Below are 23,882 nucleotides of genomic sequence, written 5' to 3' on the forward strand. Positions count from 1 at the left end.
CATCCCCCGGGGCCTCCGAACTCACGGTCGCGCAGTCACGTGTATTGTACCTGTTCAGCCAGACTTTATTGAGCCAGTCACGTGAGCACCTTAAAGTCCATTACCGAGACGGTACTCAATCTCGCCCCCACAGTCCGTTCGGATGCTTCAAGGAAAGCCTGACTGTTGTCTCGCCCAACAACGACGAATAAGAAAACAAGAAATGTCGCATCCAAACATCAAGGACGGCTGGTTCAAGGAGTCACAGGCCCTGTGGCCCGGCCAAGGTACTTGCCGCTTGCTTTCTTGTCTGAGCTTCCATGTCGTACGAGGGAATGGTCCGGGGTGTGAGCCTCAACTGCTTTCGGAAGACGCCGATCTGTATTCCCCCCAACGGGAGCACCCCAATGATCTCTATACTCAACCGCTCGTTCGCTCCTTCTCTTCCTCTCATACTCCAGCCATGACCCTCCAGGTCAAAGAGATCCTCCACCAAGAAAAGTCACAATTCCAGGACGTCCTGGTCTTCCAGTCCACCAACCACGGCAACGTCCTTGTCCTCGACGGTGTGATCCAGGCTACCGAGCGCGACGAGTTCTCGTACCAGGAGATGATTGCTCATTTACCACTGAACGCTCATGCTAACCCGAAGAAGGTTAGTATGGGACGGCGGATAGGAAGGTGGAGGTTCGGAAGTTGGGGTGTGATAAGAATTGCTGGAGGTGGGACGGGACAAGTGCGGGGACTTGGCTGAAGCAGATGATTCCGTTGGAGCGATGGACGGCGGCGGCCCCTATTCACAACGTCTGAGGATGAAGGACGGGATGCGTACCAAACAGACAAAAGGCGGGAGGAAACCAGGCGGGAGCAATCGACATTGGCGGGAAATCAGATCAGAGCGAGTTTTCTGGTCGCTCTTTGGCCAAGGAACGAAAAGTGGAGAGAAACAGCAAAATCTAAACAAAGAATCTCGCAAACCCCACCCAGGTCCTTGTAATCGGCGGCGGCGACGGCGGCGTCCTCCGCGAGATCGTCAAACACGACTGCGTCGAAGAAGTCACCCTTGTCGAAATCGACGAAGCGGTCGTCAAAGCCTCCAAAAAGTTCCTCCCCGCCATGGCCGTCGGGTTCCAGCATCCGAAAGTCAAACTGCACATCGGCGACGGGTTCGCGTACCTGAAGGAGAACGAGAACACGTACGATGTGATTATTACGGATTCGTCGGATCCGGTTGGGCCTGCGGAGTCGCTATTTGGAGAGACGTTTTATGATCTGATGCGCAAGGCGTTGCTGCCTGGGGGTATTATTTGTACACAAGGTAGGCAGTAGAGACGCTTGGCCGGGTCGAGATTGCGTGCGGTAGGAGGGATGGAGGGGCCAAACGGGTCGACGACCTTCCAGAAATTGTTGACCGACTGCCCTGCGGCGTACCCGCCACTCCACCCCAAAACACTTCACTAACATCCCCCCCCCCCCCCCCCGCAGGCGAATGCCAATGGCTCCACCTCCCCCTCATCCGCTCCGTCCTCACCCACGCACGCACCATCTTCCCCGTCGCCGAGTACGCCTGGGCCTCCGTCCCCACCTACCCCTGCGGCAACATGGGCTTCATCCTCTGCTCCAACGAACCGGGTAAAGATTTGAAAACCCCCGCGAGGTACTTTGAGAGAAGTGTAGAGGACAAGAAGTTGAGGTATTACAACAGGGAGGTGCATTCTGCGGCTTTCGTGTTGCCGCAGTTTGCGAAGGCTGCTTTGGAGGTTTGACGGGGGAGTAGGGTGAGAGAGACTTAGACTTGGCTGGGATTTTTCGTTTCTTCGTTTTATCATTATCACGCACACATAGAACATTTTCAATAGATTGGCCATCCTCTTCGCCAATGTCCATTTAGGACGTCCCTCCTACCGTCCTAACTTTCTTTCCCAAAAATGCGACACAGGGTCTCATGCGATGATTTTGGAGGGGTTTTGCATGGCATATTTGGATGGTCGACTTTGTGTTGCTTTCCCGAAAAGTTTATGGAAGACCGACACTAGCATCACAGTCCAGTTCTCCGTCATGCATAGGTATGAATAATGATAAGTGAAAACAAAAAATAAAATCAACTATATACGTGCGGTAGCTAAAGGTGCGCGCTGCACGACCTTCAGCTGTGAGTCTGACCACCCGGCGCTATGCCTACCACGCTCTACGCCCTAAACCCCTCAACGATTACACCGCCGTACACCGGCCCCCTAAATATCCAACTCCATCGCATCCGGTTCCATCAATTCGTCCCTGCTACTCGAATTCTGCAACTCCCTCCTGATCTCGGGCGTGATCTGCGGATGCACCTTGTGCCGGACGAGGTCGAGGAGGGCGTCTTTTTGCTCGGGGGTCATGTCTTCTTTATACCTAGTAAGTCAATGAACGGGGAGTTAATATGGGGGGAAATATGGTGTAGAAGCGGGGTGATGGGTGAGACGCACCGTTGGGAGAAGACGAGGAGGGATTGGTGCCACAGGACGGGCATCTCGCGGTGGTCTGTTTTGAAACGGATGAAGTGGAAGACGAGGGCGTCGACGACTTTGAAGGGGAGGGCGTACTTTTTGTCGAGGAGGATGCGGATGAAGTGGGAGTTCGCGCCTGTATGAAGGAGTGAGTCGGGTATTTCATACGTCTGGGTCCCGTAAAGGAGAAGACTTACCGGAATAATCCATCTCGGCCAATTTCAACAGCCCAGCGGCCGAATGCAGGACGGGAATACTGACTTTCGTAATCACACTTCCAATAATAGCCGCCTCCCTCAGTGTGCACGTCCCACTCTCGCACAGGGGGAGCAGCAAGCCCTTGAAGAACGCCGCCGGTTTATACAGCGCCTTCTTCAGCGACATGTACAGATGGTAGTTCAGCTTCTTCGTCTCTGCGATATCATCCCTCACGCGGTCCAAAAGCACCAGGGCAAAGAAGCGTTGGGCCATCTTCGCCTTCAGGTTGGAGACAAAAATCCGGGTGGCCTGATACGTCGCTTGTGGGGTCCATTTCTCCGGGTGGGTGAGGTACAGCACGTCCTCCCAGTCGGCGAGCGAGGGAATGATTTTAAATGTTTTGGGCAGTTTGCCCGATTTGTACCGGGACAGGAGCAGGCCGACTTTCGTGTACACTTCGATGATCTTTTCGTTCATCGCCGGTGGGACAAGCTCCTGCCGACCGTCGGGACCCGAGGACATCCCCTCGCCTGCAGCCTCCGCGGCAGCGATTTTGGACATGATGAGGTCGGAGAGGTTCATCTGCTTCTTAGGCTCTTTCGCCATAAACTTCTCAATCAGCGCCGCGTCCGCCTCGTCAATCTCAATATCGTCCACAGCATCCACATCATACTCCTCATACTCGTCCCCATCCATAACCGCCTCGTCGTCCTCGTCGGAGTCCGCACCATACTTCGCCCCCTTCTTAGCCCCCACAGGCCCCGCTAATAACGGCTGCGGCGCCGCAAACGAGTTCTTCGCCATCCGACTCCCCGTCGTCGCCGTTACCCCGCCGCCCACACGTCCCCGCGCCTCCTGCTCCTCCAATTCGATTTCGTCCTGCTGCTGCCGGACAATGTCGAGGATTTTGCGCGAGGTCTTGCTGTCCAGGAACTCGGCATTCTTGGCGTCGCCGCCGTCGGAGTCGGACCCGCCTTTGCCTCTCCGTCGCCGTTTGGCGCCGGCTGTGACTTCGAGCGAGGTGTCTTTTGCCATTTGGACGTGCAGGGGGTCGTGCCGCGGGGCGCCGCGGGACCGCTTGTCGGCACCCATTGTGAGTGTGGGGGTTGAAATAGTTGTTGCTCGGTTGACACTGAGGGCTTCCCGTCGTCTCTATGAAGTTCTTCCTTGCTCCTCGCTAATGTCACTTATCCTGTTGACGATATTCCCTTTGATGGAGAGAACTGAGCGAGACCATTCTATGCAAAAGCCTCATCAGCGCCACTTCTTGCGCCACACTGCGTGTTCTCCAGTCTTGACACGCGCATTTCCTCGTTGACACTCCGCTCCCTCGGATTTGGCGCCATGGACCGTGCCTTGAAACCTTATATGGTAGTATAAGGCATCCGAAACAAGCAGTCAATCATTCATAAAGCGGTCATAAGCGGCCATCGCCGTCACACGTACATGAAGGAGGAAAGAACTTCATTGCTCAGTCAACATTGCCCTAAGCACTACATATATATAAAAAGAGTCTTTGCCTTTCGTCTCCCACTCCATTGCAGTCTTACACAATCCATACTTTACATTTCACTTCACCGAACCCATATCAAAAAATGATCATCCCCTCCACAACCCTCCTGGTACTTCTGATCTCCGCCGTCGCACCTGCCATTGCCGTTCCAACCGGCGAAACCAGCCTGTCGACGGGCCAGCAACCAACTCCCAAAGCTTCTCTCTTCGTGCGCCAACACGGTGGTCACGGTGGTGATGACACCCCGGGAGTCCCAGACGACAAGGGAAACCACCCCGTAGGCACAGACGACAAGGGAACCCACCCTGCAGGCACTGACGACAGACGGGGAGGGCTCCTCTCCGACGACGACGATGGCGTCCGCGTCAATGCAACCCTGAACGCCGCTGTCACCCTCACACCAAACCGGAAAGAGGATGTGACGTACCCCGACGGCTTTGAGATCGACGTTAGCTCGTCGGTCGCTAATGCTGTGGTGAGTGATATCTGGTTCACAGTCCCCCCGTCAGTTGTGTGGGTTGCTCACACGGATATCCAACTTTTGCTGTAGACCGTCACCTCCGGCCCTCCATCGATAACAGTCCTCCCAGCCGGGTTCAAACAACTCTCGAAAAACTCCTGGAAAGTCGTCTATCGCACCGCGTTGGCGGCCACTACAAATAGCAGTACCAAGATCGAGTTCCCCGTCACCGCCGCCGCTGTCAGTGCTGCTGGTGGCGTGCGCGCATCGGATGCGAGACTGGCTTTTCTTCAGGTACTGCCATCGTTTTGCATCATGCAGTCAGTAACTATGAGCGCTTTTTTATTGATCATCCTCTTGATTGCGTGGCATTTTAGAACGGCGCATGGACGGTAGATGAAGCAAATACCCGGTTCGACGATTCCGAGAGCAAGACACAGTACACTGGTCCAAGCGCAAGTGCCAGCGGGGAATGGATCGTGCTCGTGAAGACGGCGTCGGGAACCGCTCCGTCGTCGTCCAACCCGGCTGTCGCGATCGGGTCTCCGAATCAGATATCTGCTGCGGTGGCTGCGTCGCCGCATCTGTTGGGGTTGGCCTCCTTGGGCGGTCTTTCGGTGGCTTGGGTTTTGGTTTGATGGATGAGGACTTTTGAAGGGACGCATCTGCGCTTGTACTGTACATAGTGTGTATATAGTAACGAACCTTGATGTCACTATCATGACCTGTAGCATTAAAAGGGATCCATCCGAACTGTACATGTACATCTGCTTTGATGAGGCTTGCAATGTTTGACGGGGGGAAGGATGCGCTGTCGAACAGGCGTCAGCGGTCGGCCAACGTCGCGTGTTCTCCAGTCGTGACAACGTGCGCGTTTTCATGATCGAGGCTCAACTCAACTTTCAGCGGCCCTGGCCCACCATCCCCATTCCCCAACCCCACCCCGATTTCACCACAATCCCTAAACCACCCACGGATAACCATGAGCGGAACACCCATCTACGGCCTCGACCGTGAGCTCGGTAACTACCCTCCATCTCATCCCGTCCCCATCTGTCATCACAGGCTAACTCCTCTCGTCAGCCGCAAAGGCAGCAGCGAAACACGACCCCGTGCGCGAACAGGAAGCGCGCGAGTGGATCGAGTCGTTTGTGGGGGAAGCGTTCCCGAGCGAGGGGTTCCAGGAAAGCTTGAAGGATGGGGTCATTCTTTGCAAGTAGGTGGATTGAGAGGGTGATAGTTGGCATGTCGAGCGAGGGAAGGGAGGGGGAGTCTTGGGTGATACGTGCTTGAGCGACGGCGGAGATTTGTTGGTTGGGAGTAGCAACGGAGAGCAAAGGGGAGGAGAGGATGGGACACGGGCAACCCGCACTCGACCTGTTTCCGAGGGATGCGAGCAGACTAGACTTGGAAGTCATCATTACACACTTCCCTCTCTCGCGAGGATGTACCTGCTTACAAAGCCCACCCCAATGCAGGTTGATCAACGCGCTGACACCCGACACACCCGTGAAATTCAACACCTCCAAAATGCCGTTCAAGCAAATGGTACAGACATTGCTCTCACGCCAAACCCCATCCACCACTCTCTAACTCCACCTCTCCCCCCAGGAAAACATCAACACCTTCCTCCAATCTCTCACCACCACGTTCTCCGTTCCCCCGCACGACCAATTCCAAACCATCGACCTCTACGAAAACAAAAACCCCACCCAAGTCGTCGACACCATTTTCGCCCTCTCGCGCCACGCGGGGCAGAAGGGCTTGATCCCGCCGGAGAAGGTACTGGGACCGCGGCTGGCGGAAAAGCGGACTGTGGACTTTTCGGATGAGATTTTGAACCAGGGGAAGACGGTTATTGGGTTGCAGATGGGATATGCTGGTATGTCTCAGCGTTGGGGTTTTGTTTCGAATGGGTTGGGTATATGAGCTAAAGAATTGAATTGCGTATGTTTAGGAGGTGCGAATGCGAGCGGAGTGTCGTATGGCGCGAGGAGGGAGATTGGAGGGGCGGATCTGGGACGGCAGGGGTGAGGCAGGGGCAAGAGTTGTTTTCCTAGAGACCGCCGGCCGGGATTTGAGGTTTGAGATATATGGATATAGAAGATGCATTTTGCAGCCTCATTCAATTTTAAAGCGCTCCTCTGTGAGGAAGCGATTTGCTATGGGGGAAAGTGAGATTTGGAACAAAAACACCCATTCACGTTGGCGGGCGAGAGAGATTTAGGCGGACACTGTCAGTTGGAGTCTTAGGTAAGCGAATGAGTTGCATGGGATAAGCGGCTCTCAATCCATCGGGCGAAGACGGACGAGCCATTGACTCACCCCCGCCTGCCTGTGCGAGAACCGCCCAGTGGAAGATATCCCATCGTCAAAGCAACGAGACCGAAGGCGACGTTTGCTCCCAGCCAGGCTCACAATAACCCTATACCAGGTACGTACTCACTCTCATATACGCACACACCACACACCGGGACACAACAGCAGCTTCAGCAGCAGTAGTAGTCAGCGGTAAAGAGGAGGTAGCCTCCTACTGTTGTGCGAGAAGAGAGTCTCGATTGCGAGACAACAGCCGAGGACCGCCGAATTTGGAGGCCGCCAGGGCTTGATTGTGCGCGTGAGAATTGCCAACAGCTTTTCAGAACGGGAATCCGTTGAGAGACCGTACAGCAAGTCTATACCTTCGTCGACGCTCAGATACTGCTGCTGGACTCGCCTTCATCACTGCCTGGGATTACTGGACCTCATCCTCATCTCTCCCTCTCTTCCAACAGCGGGAAATCTTTTTCACAAGAATGTTCTCCAGGGTCGCATACTCTGCGGCCTCCCGCACGGCCTTCCGGGCACCCCGGTCGTTCGCAAACGTCCGCACCGCCACCACACAGGCCTCCGCCGGCCCCGCCGCATCCCCGTTCGCTGATCGCAAGGCCGCCCTCGTCTGGCTGGCCAAGGCGGCCACCGCGTCCGCTGTCGTCGGTTATGGGCTGTCTAACTACGTCCTCACCGACGAGAGGATCGCACCCGTCGCTAACGCTATTGCTGAGTCGGCTGCTACCTTGAAGAGGAAGGCGAAGGAGATGGGCTTGGAGATTGAATTGCCGTTCACCACTGCTCATGCTTTCTCGACTGCTGATCACGGTTTGCATGCGCCTCACTACCCTTGGGAACACCACAAGTTCTACAAGACTTATGACCACGCTGCGTACGTATTCTTATTGCGGGGGGGAAAATCATGGTAGGGGCACGAGTCGTCTGACTTTCATGTTGGAATTCTAGCATTCGTCGTGGATTCCAAGTGTACAAGGAGGTCTGCTCTGCTTGCCACTCCATGCAGTACATCCACTACCGTAACCTCGTCGGTGTCTCCCACACTGAAGAGGAGGCCAAGGCCCTCGCCGCAGAGTACGAGTACGACGATGGACCAGATGATTCTGGAAACATGTTCAAGCGTCCCGGAAAGGTATGCCAAAAATTCCTCAAACTATCTAAACAAAGCCGGTGAAAACTAAAGTCTCCCTCATCAGCTTACGGACGCCATGCCCAACCCCTACCCCAACGAACAAGCCGCCCGCGCCGCCAACGGAGGCGCCTACCCCCCCGACCTGTCCTGCATTGCCCGCGCCCGCCACGGCGAAGAAGACTACCTCTTCGCCCTCCTCCTCGGGTACTGCGACCCCCCGGCGGGCATCACCGTCCGCGAAGGTCTCCACTACAACCCCTACTTCCCCGGCGGCGCGATCGCGATGGCGCGCGCCCTCTACGATGAAGTAGTCGAGTACGAGGACGGCTCCCCGAACAACGCCGCTCAGCTCGCTAAAGATGTCTCGACTTTCTTGTCGTGGGCCTCCTACCCTGAACACGATGATAGGAAGAAGATGGGGCTGAAGGCGATCTCGCTCTCGGTTTTGATGTTGGGGCTGACGGTGTGGTGGAAGAGGTTCAAGTGGAGTTACATTAAGACCAGGAAGGTGGTTTACCGACCAGGAAAGGTATGTTACACTCACGTCTCGTTCTTTCATCTTTCATCTTTTGTTATCACAACACTCAACATCGTCTCTTCTTCTTTATTAGTTCGAGGACGTCTAAACAACCCCGCCTTGTCAAGAAAACAAAAATTCCCTCTTCCTCCCTCATCATATCACAGACAGACTGGCGGAATCTCAGATCTACCTCTCATGTCCGTTTCACCCCCACCCCCATTGTTATGAATCGAATCAAAATTATACACGAACACACATTCTACCTTGTGAAAGGGTATTGTATCGTCATCTCGGTTTCGCGAAACTCTCCATGAGACCTCGCTCAGACCGAGATGGAACCGAACGGGTTTGAGATGCAAAATAAAATGGAACATCCAACATCAGAAAAAAAAAGGGGGGGAAGGGTCCAGTTTTTCGGAATAAGCTGAAAATGCGATTTGATCTACCATATATATAAACCCACCTCCCGCCCGCCAGAGGCTGTTTGGGTATATTCTGGCACGTTACAACCACTCATAACCGACGGGTTATTTATCTCCAGTACGCCCGCTTGGACCAACGCGAGAGGGTAATCTCCAGTCCATTTGCACCTGTTTTTTCACCCACTCCTCCTGGGTTTGCTAGGGCAACACGGAGATTCACCCAGCCAGGGGATCCGCTACCAGTCACCCCTCCGGCCCCTTCGGCAACCTCGGATCCCTCGGCGGCCCTCTCCCCTCGCCCGCGTCCCAAACGCGCCCTGCGGCATTCAACAAGCTCTGCAACGCCTGCAACGCCGCTTGATCGATGCCTTCAAGCGGGAGCGAGAATCGAAGGGATGTGGGTGACGCCGTAAGCGCCGTGTTCGAAGTAAAAATGGTTGTGGGTGTTATGGTGGTTGTGCTGGGGAGCCACGGTGCGCTTTGCTGTTGCGGGGGAGGCCAGGCGGTGGTTTGATATGGCGTTGGCGATGTGTGTGGGGATGGTGGGGGGGTGTCGGCTAGGGGAGCTGGAGGAACGGCGGCGGGTGTCCAGTAGGAAGGTTGTTGGTCGAGGGGTGGGCGGGCGTAGAGGGCGTCTAGGAGGGGTGAGGCGAGGGGTTGTGGGGTCGTGAAGGGTTGGGGGATCCCGATTGGGGCGGGTGGGGGTGGGTCGTTGGTGGGTTTTCTCGTTAGGGGGATTCGTCTGGTGGTTGCTGTGGTGTGTGGGCCAAGGAAGGGTGGGATGGACGCATTCGAGGGTGGGACTGGTTGTTGCAGCAACGCAGCGGGCGGCGGCGGCACCACAACCCCTGGATCAAACCCCCAACAATCCCCCTCCCTATCCCCCCCCGGCACATTATTCCTCCACACCAGTATCGCAAGACAACCGGTCGCGTCATCCCTCACCAACTCCCGTAACCTCGGGTGACACCCGCTCGGCACTTTAACAAAACAAAACGGCACAAACACAAACTGCCGCCGCGGCTCACCCGGGAGCTCCGCGACGTAGAGTTTCCGCCCGACTTTGCTGACTTCTAGGAACCGCATCAGTTCCTGGTGTTGTTGGGGAGTTGCCCCGGGGGCGATGCGGAGGATGTATTTCGGGTGTGGGTCCGTGCACCATTGGCGGACGAAGCGGACGTTGGCTTCGTTGCCGCGGCGGGAGGGGACGACGGCGAAATCGGTGCTCAGGGTGACGGTAATTTCTTGTCCGGGGAGGTCGAGGGGTGTGGTGGTGCGACCAATGATTTGGATGGGAGAGATGGGGAGCTTGCCGTGGTTGAACTGGCCTTCCCAGACAATGGTTTTCCAGGGGGCGGAGGCGGCGAGGGTGGGGAGGAGGCCGCGGCCGAGGTCCAATTGGCGGGAGATCATGCGTTGGAGTTGGGAGAATTGTTCCATTCGTAGTTGTGCGTAGGCTTTTTCGTAGACGGCCTAAAGGAGAGGATGCAATAATGCTCCTTAGTGATCGTTGGGCAATGGATTAGGTATTGCGCCCTGGGCGCAATGTGGGCTCGCTCCGTTCGCGCTCGCTCTCGACGGCGTTAGCTCTGGGCGACGTCGCTAACGCTCGGACTCCCGGATGAAAACCAAACTCCCCTCCGCTCGCAACTCGCAACACTCACATCAATCTCCCTGAACGAAACCCCACTCTCCACTCCCTCCATCGAAGCAGGCACAACGCCCTCCCCACTCCTCCTTGCCAGCTCAACCAACACCTCCTCCATATCCCTCAACATCTGCTTGCTCTCATCCACCTCCCCATCCTCTCGGGCATGCTCATAAGGCTCAATCGGCAAATCGGCAGGTAATCTTGGCGGCTTCCACACTCCCGCGTCGATATCGTAGGCCTGAGTGAACGATTTCTGGAGTTTTGCAATGTCCTGCATTTGCTCGTAGAGGAGGTGCTCGAGCTGTGATTTGCGGGTTTTGCCGTATTCGGAGATGCTGAGCCAGGGGGTTGAGGCGCTGATGAGGGCGTCAGTTTCGTCTCTGGGAGTTGGGAAAGGGGACTTGGGGGTGAGTTAGGGTCTCAAAGTTGGCGAAGATCACTGTGATCTTGCACACTTCCACACGCGACTGGAACCGAAAAAGAACTTACGCTCCGTCCTCAGGGAACACCTCGACAACACTGTCCAGGTCCGGAGGCTATATATATGTGAGGCAAACATAAATGCGTAAGTATCCAGGCTGGGCTCCCTGCCAAACGTGGCTTGTAAATAGAACCCAGTTCGGCAAGTGTGAAGTGGACAGTGCCGGTGTTCTCGGTCGAAATACCTACGGGTAAACGGCTCCGAGCACTCATACTGAAGGATATGCTGCTGCCTGTTGCCGCAAGTTGGTAACGGTTACGGTTCTCTGGCAGCTATGGGTATGCAGCGTGGTTTGCGACGGGTCTCTGAGAGGACATGGATACGACGCGGGGGTTAGTTGGGCCTCGGCGGGGTTAGGGTTCCGTCGCATGTCGCGTTGATGATCGCCGCCCGCTCTGTTGCGAATGACAGGCACATCGATGGACGGGACGTTGTTGATGGGAATCTCACCGTTATTCCTGCAAGCGCAGACTTCTCGATATATTTCAACTTGGCCAAACCCCCTCCCCCCCAACCCAGCCTCTCCTCGCAACCACTCAACCGCTCAACCAGAATATATCCCAAAGATGGTCGCCGCAGAGAGGAAGATTCACCCCGCTCACATCGACGGTAAGGACAAATCAAGAAAGTGTGAAATGGAACACCTCGTTTCCGCGAGGCGCACCATTCGTTGGACTCGATGAATAAAGCTCCTTTCTAACTCTCTCTTTGTCGCTCTCTTCATTAGCCAACTCCTCCGATGTCCTGCGCACTAAGGTCGTTTGCACAATTGGCCCAGGTTAGTCTTTGTGTGAAACTTGGGCGAATGTGGTCGCGTGATCTCCCCCCTGCATCTGGGAGAAATCTTTACTATGGAGCGACAGAGGGATGGTGCAACGAACGAGGACGTTGCATCGAGTGACTGCGAACGGAGAGGGTGGCTTTGTTTGCGGCGAGTAATGTGAGACCCAAGAATGCTCATGGTCGGAAGCGCCCAGCATCCTTGTCGCGACCGAACCCGTCTTTACCCGTCCACCCAAGGATAACATCTTCACCTTTCATCCGGTACTTACCATCATCCTGCTTTCCTCCACAGCATCAAGCGCGCCAGAGAAGCTCGGCCAGCTCATCGAGGCGGGCATGAACATCCTCCGATTGAACCTGAGCCACTGCACCCAGGATTTCGCCGCCAATGTCATCAGCAGCGTCCGGGCGTACCTGAAAGACAGCGGGTCCCTGGCTGAAGTCGCGATCTGGCTGGACATCAACGGTCCCAAAGTCCGGAGTGGAAAGCTGAAGAACGGCGAGCCAGTGACCCTCCACGCCGGCGACGAGTTTTTCTTTGTCAATGACGCATCCGTCGTTGGCGACAACACCCGGGTGTCTACCAGCTACACCAAGGAGATTGTCAAGGAAGGCGACAAGATCTACATCGATGACGGGCTTTTGTCGTTTACTGTTTTGGAGAGGCTGGCGGATTCCATTCGGTGCAAGGTTGACAACTCTGGTAAGTGTCGCTAAGGAAAAGTTTCTGGACGAGCCCCTGCAGAAACGTGGCATGCTCATCACGAAAAACCTCCTCAATAGGCATTTTGGGCGAAAGCAAAGGCATCAACTTCCCCGGCGCCTTCATCAACGAGCTCCCCGCCATCAGCGAAAAGGACAAAACCGACATCGCCTTTGCCCTCGACCAAGACGTGGACTTTATCTCCGTCTCCTGCATCCGCAACGTCGAGGACGTAGAAGAGCTCCGTCTCCTCCTCGGCAACCACCGCGTCAAACTCCTCGCCAAAATCGAGAACAAGACCGGAATGGACAACTACGAAAGCATCCTCAAGATGGCCGACGGCATCGTCATAGATCGGGGATACCTCGGCGCAGAGATTGATGTGGAGCTAGTGACAATCGCGCAAAAGAAGATGATTGCCCTGGCGAATGTGGCCGGCAAACCGATCTTGGTTGCTAACCAGATGCTCGAGTCGATGAGAACTAACCCGCGACCGGCGCGGTCGGAGGCCGCGGATGTGGCGAACGCCGTCATGGACGGTGTCGACGGGCTGGTTCTCTCTGGCGAGACCGCTATCGGTAAGATCTTGCTTCCTCTCTCCTCTTCCTTACCTTTATCAAAGTTCTAGACCAACACTTATCTTTCCCCCACGCAGGCGAATACGTCCTCGACTCCGTCTCCGCCATGCGCCGCATCGCCTACCAAGCCGAAAAAAACACCAACTACCTCGAACACCAGATCAAAACCATGCGCTCCGTCCCCAAACCCATCCCCATCTCCGAATCCATCGCCTCCTCCGCCGTTCTCGCCGCTCGACAGGCCAACGCCGCTATCATTGTCTGCATCACTGAATTGGGCGGGACCGCCCGTTTGGTTGCGAAATACAGGCCGTTGATCCCGGTTATTGCCGCGACGCTGATTCAGAGGACGGCACGACAGTTGAATGTGAATTTTGGATTGGTGCCGTATTTTCATGCGGGGAGTGCGGATACTGTTATTCATGATACCTTGAGTGAGTGCCCCTTGCCTGTAGCTGTTTCGAGTTTCTCTTTTTGCGCATGCTGATACATAGTTTCCTTCAGAATACGCCGTAGAACTAGGCCTCTGCAAACCAGGCCAGGTCGCCGTCGTTACCTCTGGACAACATATTGGGTTCTTGGAGGGTACGTGAATCTGCTCTTTCCATCTGTTTCGTCGCCTCGGAAAATGTCATTGACGAAAATCAACCTCTTTTTCCCAGGCACAACGACAAAGATGCAAATGATCCAGATCCCATAAATCATATTAGACGTCTCTGTTACTCTGTAACGTCAAACTTTTCAGACGGGATGTACATCGCTACCCTACACATTTCATAACAACCCAACCTCCCCCCTCAATAACAGAACTGACTCGTCCGAACGTTGTATTTCCAGTGGGATTTTTCTCCACCGCCCGTGGATTTGTGTGGCGTTTTCTTCGTATAGAAATTTGAGGTTGTCTTCGTATACGGTGGTTATGTGGGGTTTTCTGACATTCTGCGAGTCCTCGACGCGTACTGTATGTCAGCGGGAGAGACGGAGCGTTTGACATCATCTCCGCATCTGCAGGATGACACGAAGTCAAGACCTGAGCAGTGAGGATCACACCATACAATACGATCAGAACCCTGTCGAGCAGTCTGGGCCAGGATGACGCCGAGAACAACGTACGCCCACGGTCCCGCGATATCAAGCGGACGGACGCAAAGTGCCATTCGACTGGAAGCCGGAGACAAATCAAAGGAACCTGCGTTTTCGCACCGTAACCTGAAAGACACTACATTCTGCAACACCCGCTCCAATGACACCCTCCGCACGCTCCGGGATCTAGGCTCTCGCGATACACCGATTCTCATGCTGGAGCACGCTGGAGACGCTCCTGCAGCGGCCCATGCAGATGCCCGTTCCCCCTTGGCTCCCGAGATGATCGGCCCACTCACATCACAACCAACGCCACCTCGTACACCGAACCTGCGCTGAGCACCTGAAGAAGAATCACCATTGGGCACCCACAAGCGATTGCGGGCGATTGCCCATGCTGCTCAGATTGCCCGTGTTGCCCAGGAGCATCCCCGCTGCCAGAGAAGAACGTCCCGCCGAACAAGAGCCGCTAGCCACCGCGTGCAATGGGAATTGTTCCATCCTGATTGGTGGTGATGAATGCAGTGGCTGCACATTTGTTGCAGAAATGCATCCCCCTATGACCGGGCCCTAAAGGAGGAAGAAAGTCTGGGGCATCGGTATTGGCATAGGCGCGCGACCAACCTTCTACGGTCCGATGAACAATCACCAACACCCCGCTTTGCATCACCGATGCGGCGCCGAATTTTGTCAGCATTGACAGAATTAAGGACGCGTCTAGACGATGTAAAGAAGCAAACCCAACCGAGCATGTCATCTTTCTGCGTTCTGGATTTTGCCCGTACTGACTCCGAATTGGTTTGGCGGGTTAGGGCACGAGGATTCAGGTGTTCCGCATGGGGGCCGGCGAACGAATCGAGCTAGCTGGCGGACGGAGAAAAGGCTCGCATGGAAAGAGCGATCATGTCTCCATCGAAATGCAGGGAAGGATGCAAACCGTCGACAACAAAGGGCAATGTTCGACCTGTCTGAGACGCTAGATGCACCTAATGCGGTGCGAAGGAGGCCACCCGGTGTGGGGACGAAACTGGACTCGCTTCCGGTCAGCAGCCGTCGAGTTCGCGTACAACGATACCGGGAACGCTAGCACGGGCATGACCTCTTTCGAGACGGACTTGGGGCTCTTCTATCACGGGGCGGGCATTCCTCGCGCGTTCAAGGCCTTGCCTGCTCTTCCGGTTGCGGCACCGAAATCCCGCGTCTACAAGGGTTTCCCTCCTGACAAGAGGAAGACGCGCTTCGCACCATCTGAGTGCTGAAAACGAGGTTTCCTGGAAAAAGCGGATGTCCATGGTCGGTCACTATTGGAGGTACTGCACCTCATACAAGGGTCAATCATCGCCATAAAGCAATCAAAGACGTCTCATGTGTCCGATCTCCTCCCCTACGCTGTGACCCTGACAGAGTTGTATGGAGGATATGAAGACGTCGCACACGGTAAGCTCAACACTGCGCTCTGATGTCGAAGATGTTGCCCACCCCCTAACTACCGCTTCCAAACTGCCCATAGGGGATCAAAACAAAAATCTTCAGGAACACAATGATCATATCATCCCCGCTCGATTTGCGACATGTTCGGCCTCGGGACCACATTTCTATGGCAAATGGTGACTGCAAACCAAGCAGTGTCGGAGTCAACAAGCGAACATTTAATCTTTTTTTTCGGACGCATCAAGACCCCTGATACTTCTTCAAGTGAATATACATGCAGTCATTCCCACTGACCCGGCAATATCTGATCGAGTTTTTACGATAACCGGTGTCAAAGTGGATGGGGCAGATCGTGACCTAAAAAGAACGCATCCGCGCCGCGCATGACCGCTTTAGTCGCTTGTACCCAATAGGGTGAGCAGCTCGACGTGACTTTGCCACTCTCTACGGGAAGCAACAGTCATCCATTCGTTCAGCACGCGCATGATGAGAATCTGCTCAGTCAAATGGAATGGCTCTGCTGTGTCTGTCCATCATTCCACCGCTGGGAACTGGTGTCACGCATAGTGGTGAACGATGCTTGGTCGGACTTGGGAATACCACAAATCCCACCGGGACGCTGGCTAGAAATGCTCAGCCGCCAACGACATGCCCGCCGTCCAGAACAGGCTGAAAAGGGATACCCATCGTGCCGTCCAATCCCAACTCGCGGCACACAGGGAGAATCATGCCCTCTACGCCAAACTCGCGGCAATGAGGGAAGAAATTCGAATACTCAAAGCCGCCGCTGCCGCTGCGGTCGAAAAGCAAAGGAGCTCACTCGTCGCGACCCCAACTCATCGTCTGCCGATGGACCCTCCTCCAGAAGGGTTGGATGGGCGCCAGTGATCGGACGTTGCGGCAGGGAGGTGGCTCGGATACAAAAGTGTGAGCACCTCAATGTCCCTCTGCAGCTTCCTGGAAGGAACGACCTATGTTGTGTCAAAGCGGACACTCGCGTCGACCTCTGCGACCATGCACCATTCCCACCTCACTACCCGCCGCACTAAGCACCTCCTCTCGGACGCCGCATTCGCCACTCAACTCGCATATACAGTAGGATGCCAAAACGGACGTTACGACGGGCGCGTCGAAATCGACGGCATTTGGGCTACTACCTAGGTTAGTAGTCGCGGCTGGCCGGCCTCCGGTCAACCACGCAATGGCTAGGCGGCAGCCGGTGACTTCTGCTGGCCACTAAGATTTATTGACCGCGTCCATGCCGTCGTTACGTCCGTTTTGGCATCCTACTGTATATGTAGTTATGGGTTTACGGGTTTCCCTGGACATTAGGTCCTAAATTGCGCGCTGCGCTCCCGATAGCTAGTTCTTCTTCATCGAAACATCCCTCCCTCCCACCGTAGCTTTCAGTCATAGCACTCGATAGCTCAAAAGAGATAAAGGAACGGGAAGCTAGGGTATCTGTTATTTATTCACTCGAGAAGAAAAATAGAGAAGCTTACTAAGCAACCTCCTCCTCGTCCATAGACTCTAGAGGACTACGTTCCTCGTCCAGAGCACAAAGTCGAACCGTCATCACGAACGCGCTGTCGATTTCAAGTCCGGGTCGGACTCCGGACTGACCGCAGATGCTGCTCGCACTCTGGTGTGGGTCCAAACCGCATAGTGAAAAGGCATAACCTTATTTTACATCCCGTGAGTTGGTTACGTCAGGAAGGCCAGGTTTTAATCGCGGTAGTTCCAGTGGCCGATGTATTTGCGCTTGTACTTCATAAGAGTAGTTGCTTCCAAGGACTGCAAGGACTCGTCATAAACGGAACTACCCTAGTTCGTAAACACTCACCAACTCCAAGTGGGCGCGTTTTGCATGCTTTGTCAGGTCGTAACGCTCGCTAACGTGCTCTTTAAAGGTCTCCCAAATTCGGATTCTCTTGCGTCGTTGGGAACTGCTGTCTCGAGTAGGCTCCATCCGGTCAATCCAGATCCGAAGCATCGCGCGCGCCACGTCTCGCACACTCTCATCTTTGCCCAAGAGATCATCACTTTGCTTGCGCACGACTCGAAGCGGAGAGCTGAAAAAGCTCAACATGGCCTCAAAGGGACCGCTGAGCCCATCTACGCTCACCTCGCTGGCGGAGCGATTCTCGCGGGAAACGCAGCATCTCGTAACCCTATACCAGGCAGCGAAAGGGGCAAAGCCAGCGAGCGATGAGAAGATTACGGACACGGATTTCTTGGCGGTCGGGAGCCAGTGGGATTTAATACAAGGGGTAGCGAGTTCGTTGCAAGATGCATTGCACGAGTCCAGGTCTTCCGCTGCGGATTCGAAATCAGACCCAACGGTGGCAATCCCGCAACAGGTGGCGAAAGTCGATTCTGTGATCCGCAAAGTCATAAAGGCGACACCAAGTGACAGGAGTAAAACCATCGAAAGCTCAGAGTACGATTTCATGAAGGAGGTACTGGCACTACTAAGTACGACGAAGACGGTTGTCCGCTCCGAAACCGCGGCAGCATTATCCCGGCATGGCTCGGATCAGCAATTGGCACGGACTGGGGGTCTTAGCAAGTCAACAGCTACCATGAACGCTTCCGCATCTGACCTCGCGGACGCTCAACGGGCTGCATCAGCCGAAGACGTTGCGTCCAATCCCGGCTCTAAAACCGGCTCAGTGACATCCCTCCATCGGCTCTCGGCATTCGGTGGCTCAGCGGCGAACGTTGGTGCTCCGCCGCCTCCTCCACTGGCCACCAAGCCTCAGCGCTCATCGCGTGGGGAGGTCACCAGGAAGTCTGCTGGAGATCTATCTGCAATACGTGAAATCCCCCCGAAGAACGATAGAGGGAATACCTCAACATCACAAAGCTCCGAGAAAATGGAGGAGACAGCATCAGTTCCAAGTAGATTGGAGGATTCAAAGTCGCAGGAGCTTCAGAAAGGTGTGGAGAAACCCATCTCGAGCCTCGAGGCGGTTCCTAAAGTGCATCAGGAACGACCACGACCGCAAGAGCAGCCTAGTGCGTCTGGAAAACCGTCAAGCGGAGACGATCGTTTAGCGGCACTCAAAGCAAAGAAGAAAGCCAACCGCCAATCGTTGATGCACACGCCATCCGTTCAGAACACTGCAAAATTTTTCGAGCACAAAATTGTCGAGGTATCAGAGTCGGCAAATGCTCTGAAGAAGCGCCCTGAGACGGAACGTGTGGCTACACCGACCACTCGGCCTGCGGCTGAACATGTCCTACAGCCGAAAATTAGCAAAATAGTGAGCGAGCTGGGAACGCAACTGCCGAGCCCCGGAGCGTCGAGCGCCGGAAAGGGCCGCTCTACACCCGAGGACGCATCTCGTCGCAATATTCCTGCGCCTCGCGGTGTAGTTGACTTGCGACCGACAAATAAAGTATCTCAGGCCCGCACGCAATTTCAAAAGGGGAATGATGACATTGCTTCCAAACGTACGGACAGTTCGCGTAGCGGAGCGGACAATCTGAAGACGGCTCAAACTCCCCCGGAAGGAACCAGCAATGCGCAGACCAAATTTACGTCGACGTCGAATGTGGCACAACACGAAGCGCCTCGAGAGAAAGAGACACAAGCAGCACATGCGTCCGCCTACTCCCCGTCAGCCGATACACCACGTACTGCTGTTGATCCCGAGGCCCGTTCACCGGAAAGCAAATCGCATGACAAGGCGAATGTCGGAAGTGCAGCGGAGGATTTGCTGTCGAAAATCAAGGAGAGCTTCCGTACTGGATATCAGGATGCTGTTCAGCAGGGAATACAGGAACCTGTGACGGTAATGCGGGTGGCGACCGAGAATAGGCCAAGCGGGATCACAGATGGGCGTGATCAGGGTGAAAGCTTCCAAAAGGATACGTCGCTGTTCATCAAAACACATCAGCAGTCTCAATCCTTTGAAGAGAAGACGGCGGTCGAGCAGACACGCTCGCCGCTATCGCCTCTGGCGCCAAAGCATGTAGAGCCTGTGGAAGCTCAGGAGGAGCAGCAAAATGAAGCCATACCTCAAATTAAACAGAGGAGCCAGCGTCAGTCGAAAGTGGTGGATGAGCCACCAATCGCCACGGACGTCGCCGAAAGTGAGAGTGCTTTGCCGAAAAGCAAACGTCAGTCTGCACTTGCGAGACAATCATTGGCACCATCAATCAGCGAGCAGGCTCCAGCAGTCCAGGATGCATCATATGCCAGGAGCCAACGTCAATCAGCTGCCATAGACGAAACTTTCTCCGTAGGCGGGGTTTCTGATGCTGATTTGTCTAAGCATAAGCGTCTTTCCCGATTGGAGGAGAAGCCTGCTGCATCAGTAGTCAGTCGGAGCGCTTCAGGAGACATGCACTCGCAGTCCACTCGAAGTCAAAGTCAATCACGAATAGCGGAAGGGCCACTCGTGTTTACTGATAATACGGTTTCTGACGCTCTTCGGCCAATCAGTGGAAATGAGATTGCATCCACCGAAAGGTTCATATTACCCATCACCGAAGACGAGACCGACGATACGAAGGCGTACCTCACAGAGAGTTCCGATGAATTGGGCAGAATTGCCGGAATCTCCGAAGAATGTCTGCGAGGTGATGCAGACCAAGCTCAGGGCAAAGATGACAGCGGAGCGAGTGTAATGGCCTCGCGAAGAGCGTCGAATGTACCACCGCGTTCTCGTCCTGTATCTATCGTAATACCGCAGGAGATTCAGAAGCAGCATGAGAATTGGCAGAAGCGATTCTCAGCGGCCATTGATGAAGATGATAACGACGATGAAGATATTAAGTCCGAGTTTGATCTTGGACAATATGGGTCGCCTTACTCGCAGCTGCATCCTGACGAAGGGGCGGCGGTTGCTGCATATGATTCGCCATTCGAAGCCACCATTCCGACCGACGATGAGCCGCATGGAAACGAGCCTGATGCCCTCAAGCAAACTGGTTCTGAATCCGACGACGCTTCTTACAGCCAGGCGTTCAATGCTTCACGGAACCTTGAAGAAGACGACCGATTCGGCGCCCAGTCAGGTCCTTCCCAGGTATCACAGAGCCTGAAGATGATGCCGCCCAATCAAAGAAAACGGTTCACTGCCGAGTCAACCGAGTCAGACGGATCACCAACCACTTCAGCATTGAACAATCTGATCAGCGCCTACGGGGATGATTCACGGTGGTCCCAAGATAGCAGCAAGCCGGTGCCAAGGCTTAGTGAAGCCTCGCACTCATACTCGCCTTCGCATGGCACCGTCCTAGAAGGGCAGGAAGGAGCAGAGGAGTTCGGCTCGCAGCGTTTCTCACGTCTTGGCACCCCAGCCCCACGTCAACACATGGCAGTCGTGCAACCCTCTGAAAGTGCATCGGACACCGGGCGCATATCGATAGCGTTGAACGATACAGATGAAGGCCGGGCCTCGAACGCATCTAAAACCAACAAAAAGACCGGAATGACTAAAGGCAATTCATTTGTTGCCAGCACAGCCACTCTAGGTGACGCTGAAGAGGAACTTGAGAGCAGCGAGAGCGCTGGACCCAAAAAGGGAATTCTGGAAGCGATCTCTGGGGCGTTAGGATTCAGCAGCTCAGCGGCCAGCCCCGAGCACCATGATGGAAAGGAAATCGCTGAACAGGACATCACATCACCTACTGGAATCCTTTCTAGCAGCGCTAACTCCTCTCGAGCTGCATCCCAAGGTGATCTTAAACATCACAAGGCACCACAGACGACGGAAAGCCCAAACATCGAGGAACCTTTACCGGAAATCGAGCCGCGAGAAGAAGTGGAACAAGCCGCCGGTGCAGGGAACTCGCATGTCACCAAACAGCATGGAGGTCAAGCCACGACAGATTCACCACGCGCATTGGCTTCGGTCTCCGAAACGTCTCAAGCAATAACACGCTCCACGGAAATCCCAAAACCGAGCCTGAAAATCACCCTACATCCACTCTCCAGCTCCTCCTATCCGTTCACGTTGGATTTGTCCAAAGGCTCATATCGTCTCGGGCGCGGCGTCCCGCGGGAGGGGTTCAAAGCATTCTCGTCTCAAGTGGTATCCCGGAACCATTGTGATTTCATCGCTCGGGACGGGCGGATCTTTGTGCAAGATTGCGGGAGTAATAGTGGGACGTTCGTGAACGGCGTGCGTCTGAGCTCCGTTAGTCAGAAGAGCGAGGAGAAGGAGGTTTATGAAGGGGATATCGTGCAGCTGGGGAAGGACTATGAAGGATCGGCTTCTGCTACCATCGCCGAATGTGAGTTGCTTACGGGATACTTGATTATGGATGCAGCAATTTGTTATTTCGCATGACTATCGCTAACCAATGTCCTTAGCTCGAAGGAGGGCTGTCAAGCTACGAGTGCATATAGGGTCACCAGACCTTTCTGCCAGCACGGAGTTCCCGAGGTAGGCGTTTCATAAGAGTGCAGCCATCCTGGGCCTCATCTGATGCTCGCGGATTCCCCGTCCAGTCACTCGAGACAAGAGAGCCAAGCCGCTCAACATGAGCGCAAGTAAGTTCTTTCTGGCCTTTGCCGGCATTTGAAAGAGGACACTAACATCGTAAGCAGTGAGTCCACGGCCACGGCATTCAACGAAAAGGGCGATCAAGGGTATCGTATTCCAGACAAATCTCATCTTCTCGGTTTGAGCATCCAATCTGATTGAGCTGTCTGAATTTCCGGTCTTCACAGGCCATCGCAGGTGGAAAGGATCAATACCGGACAGAAGCCGTCAGATAGGAGGTTTGTTGGTTTCTTTCGCTCAACCGTCAGCATCCTGCCTGTCCCATATTCAACACGTTGACTCTTTCGAATATCCAGCAGTGCCGCCATATCCGTCCCTCCCGCGCTGAACATTCAAGTTCGGCCCCCGAGCATCAAAGTGAACACCAACCTCGAAAAAGCGCAGGGTCCGCAGACATCCGCCGATCCATCTCCGCGAACAGCGTACGTCCGCGACGAAACCACAGACGGCAGCGGACCCGCGTTTTTAGCGCCAGGCAACACCGCCGCGCCACCCGTACCCGCCCTGCCGGCCGCTCTCCAACAAGCCACCAAGCCCCGCTCCGCCAATGACGTAGGCGACCTTGGCGGCGACTGGACGTCGAAGGATAATTTAAATACGCAGATCACATCGCATACGACGTCACTGACTGGACAGGAAGAGCATCCCGCAGAGGGCAGGGATACCGCTTCCACCGAGCTTTTGTCGCCATCGCAGGTGTTCTTTGAGAGCGTGCGGGAATCAACGACCAAGTTGGCCCCGCTGCCGGCGCTCCCGCGGAGTCGATACTCGCTGGTCGTGACGGGGACGAAGGATAAGCCGCGCAAGATTCAGGTCTTGAAGGCGGACGGGACTGACGCCGTCAATGTTGGGATCAAGCTGTGGGAGGCCAAACGGTACCATGTCCCATCCTCATATTTCGCATATAAGAGCAACCTATCTGACATGTTATACATCCCTCACACAGCGTGATAATGATACAAGACCGACGCATCTCCTACGTCGCCCAGAACCCCGGCTTCGAGATCTTCCCCGACCCAAAACACACCAGCTCGTCACCAGACACACCCACGCCCTACATCGTCACGACCGCGACTGGAGCATCGCTGGGCCGTCTCATACGGCTGAGCAACATGAAGGTGTACGTCGAATCCGCGCCGCTGCTACCCTCGCTGCAGTCCTTTTACAAACTCGGCCAGGCGCCCAATGCTACGTCGCTGCCAAGTCTTAACGATCAACCGGGGGCACCGGGATCTGCCGTGGACACGACGTCCTCGTACCCCGGCCCGACCTTCACGCTCGCGGGCGACCTGAAAGAGAACAAATTCATTATGGTGATGCGGCGACCCAATTCGCGCGAGCAGAAAGTGGTCGGGGAGGCCTCGGGGAGGCAGACGCAACGAAGGAATATGCTGGAGAATAGGTTCGTGACGTTGGTGGAGATCGAGGATGGGAGGTACGGACAGCTGCTGATGGCTGCACTGGTGTTTGTGGTGTTGACGACGGGGACGTCCGCAGGGGCTGGTGCATAAAGGGGCGTTCTGACATCCTTTTCATTGTGGGGCACTTTCATTTGTTCATTTGGACGCTGAGCGTAAACTAAACCGTCAGGCATCCTTTTATGTGTAATAGAA

At 54.9% G+C, this 23,882-nt stretch overlaps 8 protein-coding genes across 8 annotated transcripts; 5 read left to right on the plus strand and 3 right to left on the minus strand.

Annotated features, from left to right (window-relative positions):
• The first annotated feature begins 15 nt into the window (after nt 1-15).
• On the plus strand, nt 16-1,881 carry EV422DRAFT_546069 (Spermine/spermidine synthase-domain-containing protein). Its single transcript, XM_053071508.1, has 4 exons — nt 16-266; nt 441-634; nt 967-1,297; nt 1,465-1,881. Exons 1-4 carry the CDS (start codon nt 143-145, stop codon nt 1,743-1,745), a joined length of 930 nt encoding a protein of 309 aa, XP_052921240.1. The 5' UTR covers nt 16-142; the 3' UTR covers nt 1,746-1,881.
• Nucleotides 1,882-1,966: 85 nt separating this feature from the next.
• Nucleotides 1,967-3,853, minus strand: EV422DRAFT_546072 (Bystin-domain-containing protein). The gene is made up of 3 exons (XM_053071509.1): nt 2,666-3,853; nt 2,448-2,604; nt 1,967-2,373 (listed from the first exon to the last, which is right to left on the minus strand). Exons 1-3 carry the CDS (start codon nt 3,756-3,758, stop codon nt 2,214-2,216), a joined length of 1,410 nt encoding a protein of 469 aa, XP_052921241.1. The 5' UTR covers nt 3,759-3,853; the 3' UTR covers nt 1,967-2,213.
• A 270-nt stretch (nt 3,854-4,123) lies between these two features.
• EV422DRAFT_546073 (uncharacterized protein) lies at nt 4,124-5,406 on the minus strand (the record flags this gene model as incomplete). The annotated part of the gene is made up of 3 exons (XM_053071510.1): nt 4,124-4,654; nt 4,730-4,933; nt 5,017-5,406. The coding sequence occupies 3 exons, from the start codon at nt 5,404-5,406 to the stop codon at nt 4,241-4,243; spliced, it is 1,008 nt and encodes a 335-aa protein (XP_052921242.1). The 3' UTR covers nt 4,124-4,240.
• Nucleotides 5,407-6,810, plus strand: EV422DRAFT_546075 (calponin domain-containing protein). Its single transcript, XM_053071511.1, has 5 exons — nt 5,407-5,661; nt 5,723-5,855; nt 6,118-6,187; nt 6,251-6,521; nt 6,597-6,810. Exons 1-5 carry the CDS (start codon nt 5,622-5,624, stop codon nt 6,671-6,673), a joined length of 591 nt encoding a protein of 196 aa, XP_052921243.1. The 5' UTR covers nt 5,407-5,621; the 3' UTR covers nt 6,674-6,810.
• Nucleotides 6,811-7,716: 906 nt separating this feature from the next.
• On the plus strand, nt 7,717-8,847 carry EV422DRAFT_501388 (cytochrome C1 family-domain-containing protein; the record flags this gene model as incomplete). Its single annotated transcript, XM_053068190.1, has 3 exons — nt 7,717-7,841; nt 7,916-8,099; nt 8,164-8,847. The coding sequence occupies 3 exons, from the start codon at nt 7,717-7,719 to the stop codon at nt 8,845-8,847; spliced, it is 993 nt and encodes a 330-aa protein (XP_052921244.1).
• Nucleotides 8,848-9,108: 261 nt separating this feature from the next.
• EV422DRAFT_294318 (uncharacterized protein) lies at nt 9,109-11,276 on the minus strand. The gene is made up of 3 exons (XM_053066044.1): nt 11,182-11,276; nt 10,706-11,092; nt 9,109-10,514 (listed from the first exon to the last, which is right to left on the minus strand). Exons 2-3 carry the CDS (start codon nt 10,967-10,969, stop codon nt 9,285-9,287), a joined length of 1,494 nt encoding a protein of 497 aa, XP_052921245.1. The 5' UTR covers nt 10,970-11,092; nt 11,182-11,276; the 3' UTR covers nt 9,109-9,284.
• A 326-nt stretch (nt 11,277-11,602) lies between these two features.
• Nucleotides 11,603-14,152, plus strand: EV422DRAFT_546084 (pyruvate kinase). Its single transcript, XM_053071512.1, has 7 exons — nt 11,603-11,782; nt 11,901-11,951; nt 12,249-12,659; nt 12,740-13,237; nt 13,315-13,671; nt 13,742-13,822; nt 13,900-14,152. Exons 1-7 carry the CDS (start codon nt 11,611-11,613, stop codon nt 13,935-13,937), a joined length of 1,608 nt encoding a protein of 535 aa, XP_052921246.1. The 5' UTR covers nt 11,603-11,610; the 3' UTR covers nt 13,938-14,152.
• A 3,383-nt stretch (nt 14,153-17,535) lies between these two features.
• On the plus strand, nt 17,536-23,860 carry EV422DRAFT_546091 (uncharacterized protein). Its single transcript, XM_053071513.1, has 7 exons — nt 17,536-21,997; nt 22,077-22,149; nt 22,215-22,256; nt 22,314-22,355; nt 22,437-22,487; nt 22,566-23,144; nt 23,216-23,860. The coding sequence occupies exons 1-7, from the start codon at nt 17,839-17,841 to the stop codon at nt 23,778-23,780; spliced, it is 5,511 nt and encodes a 1,836-aa protein (XP_052921247.1). The 5' UTR covers nt 17,536-17,838; the 3' UTR covers nt 23,781-23,860.
• The last annotated feature ends 22 nt before the right edge of the window (nt 23,861-23,882 follow it).

The sequence above is a fragment of the Fimicolochytrium jonesii genome, assembly GCF_025526975.1.
Source record: "Fimicolochytrium jonesii strain JEL569 chromosome Unknown EV422scaffold_38, whole genome shotgun sequence".
Classification (NCBI taxonomy): domain Eukaryota; kingdom Fungi; phylum Chytridiomycota; class Chytridiomycetes; order Spizellomycetales; family Powellomycetaceae; genus Fimicolochytrium; species Fimicolochytrium jonesii.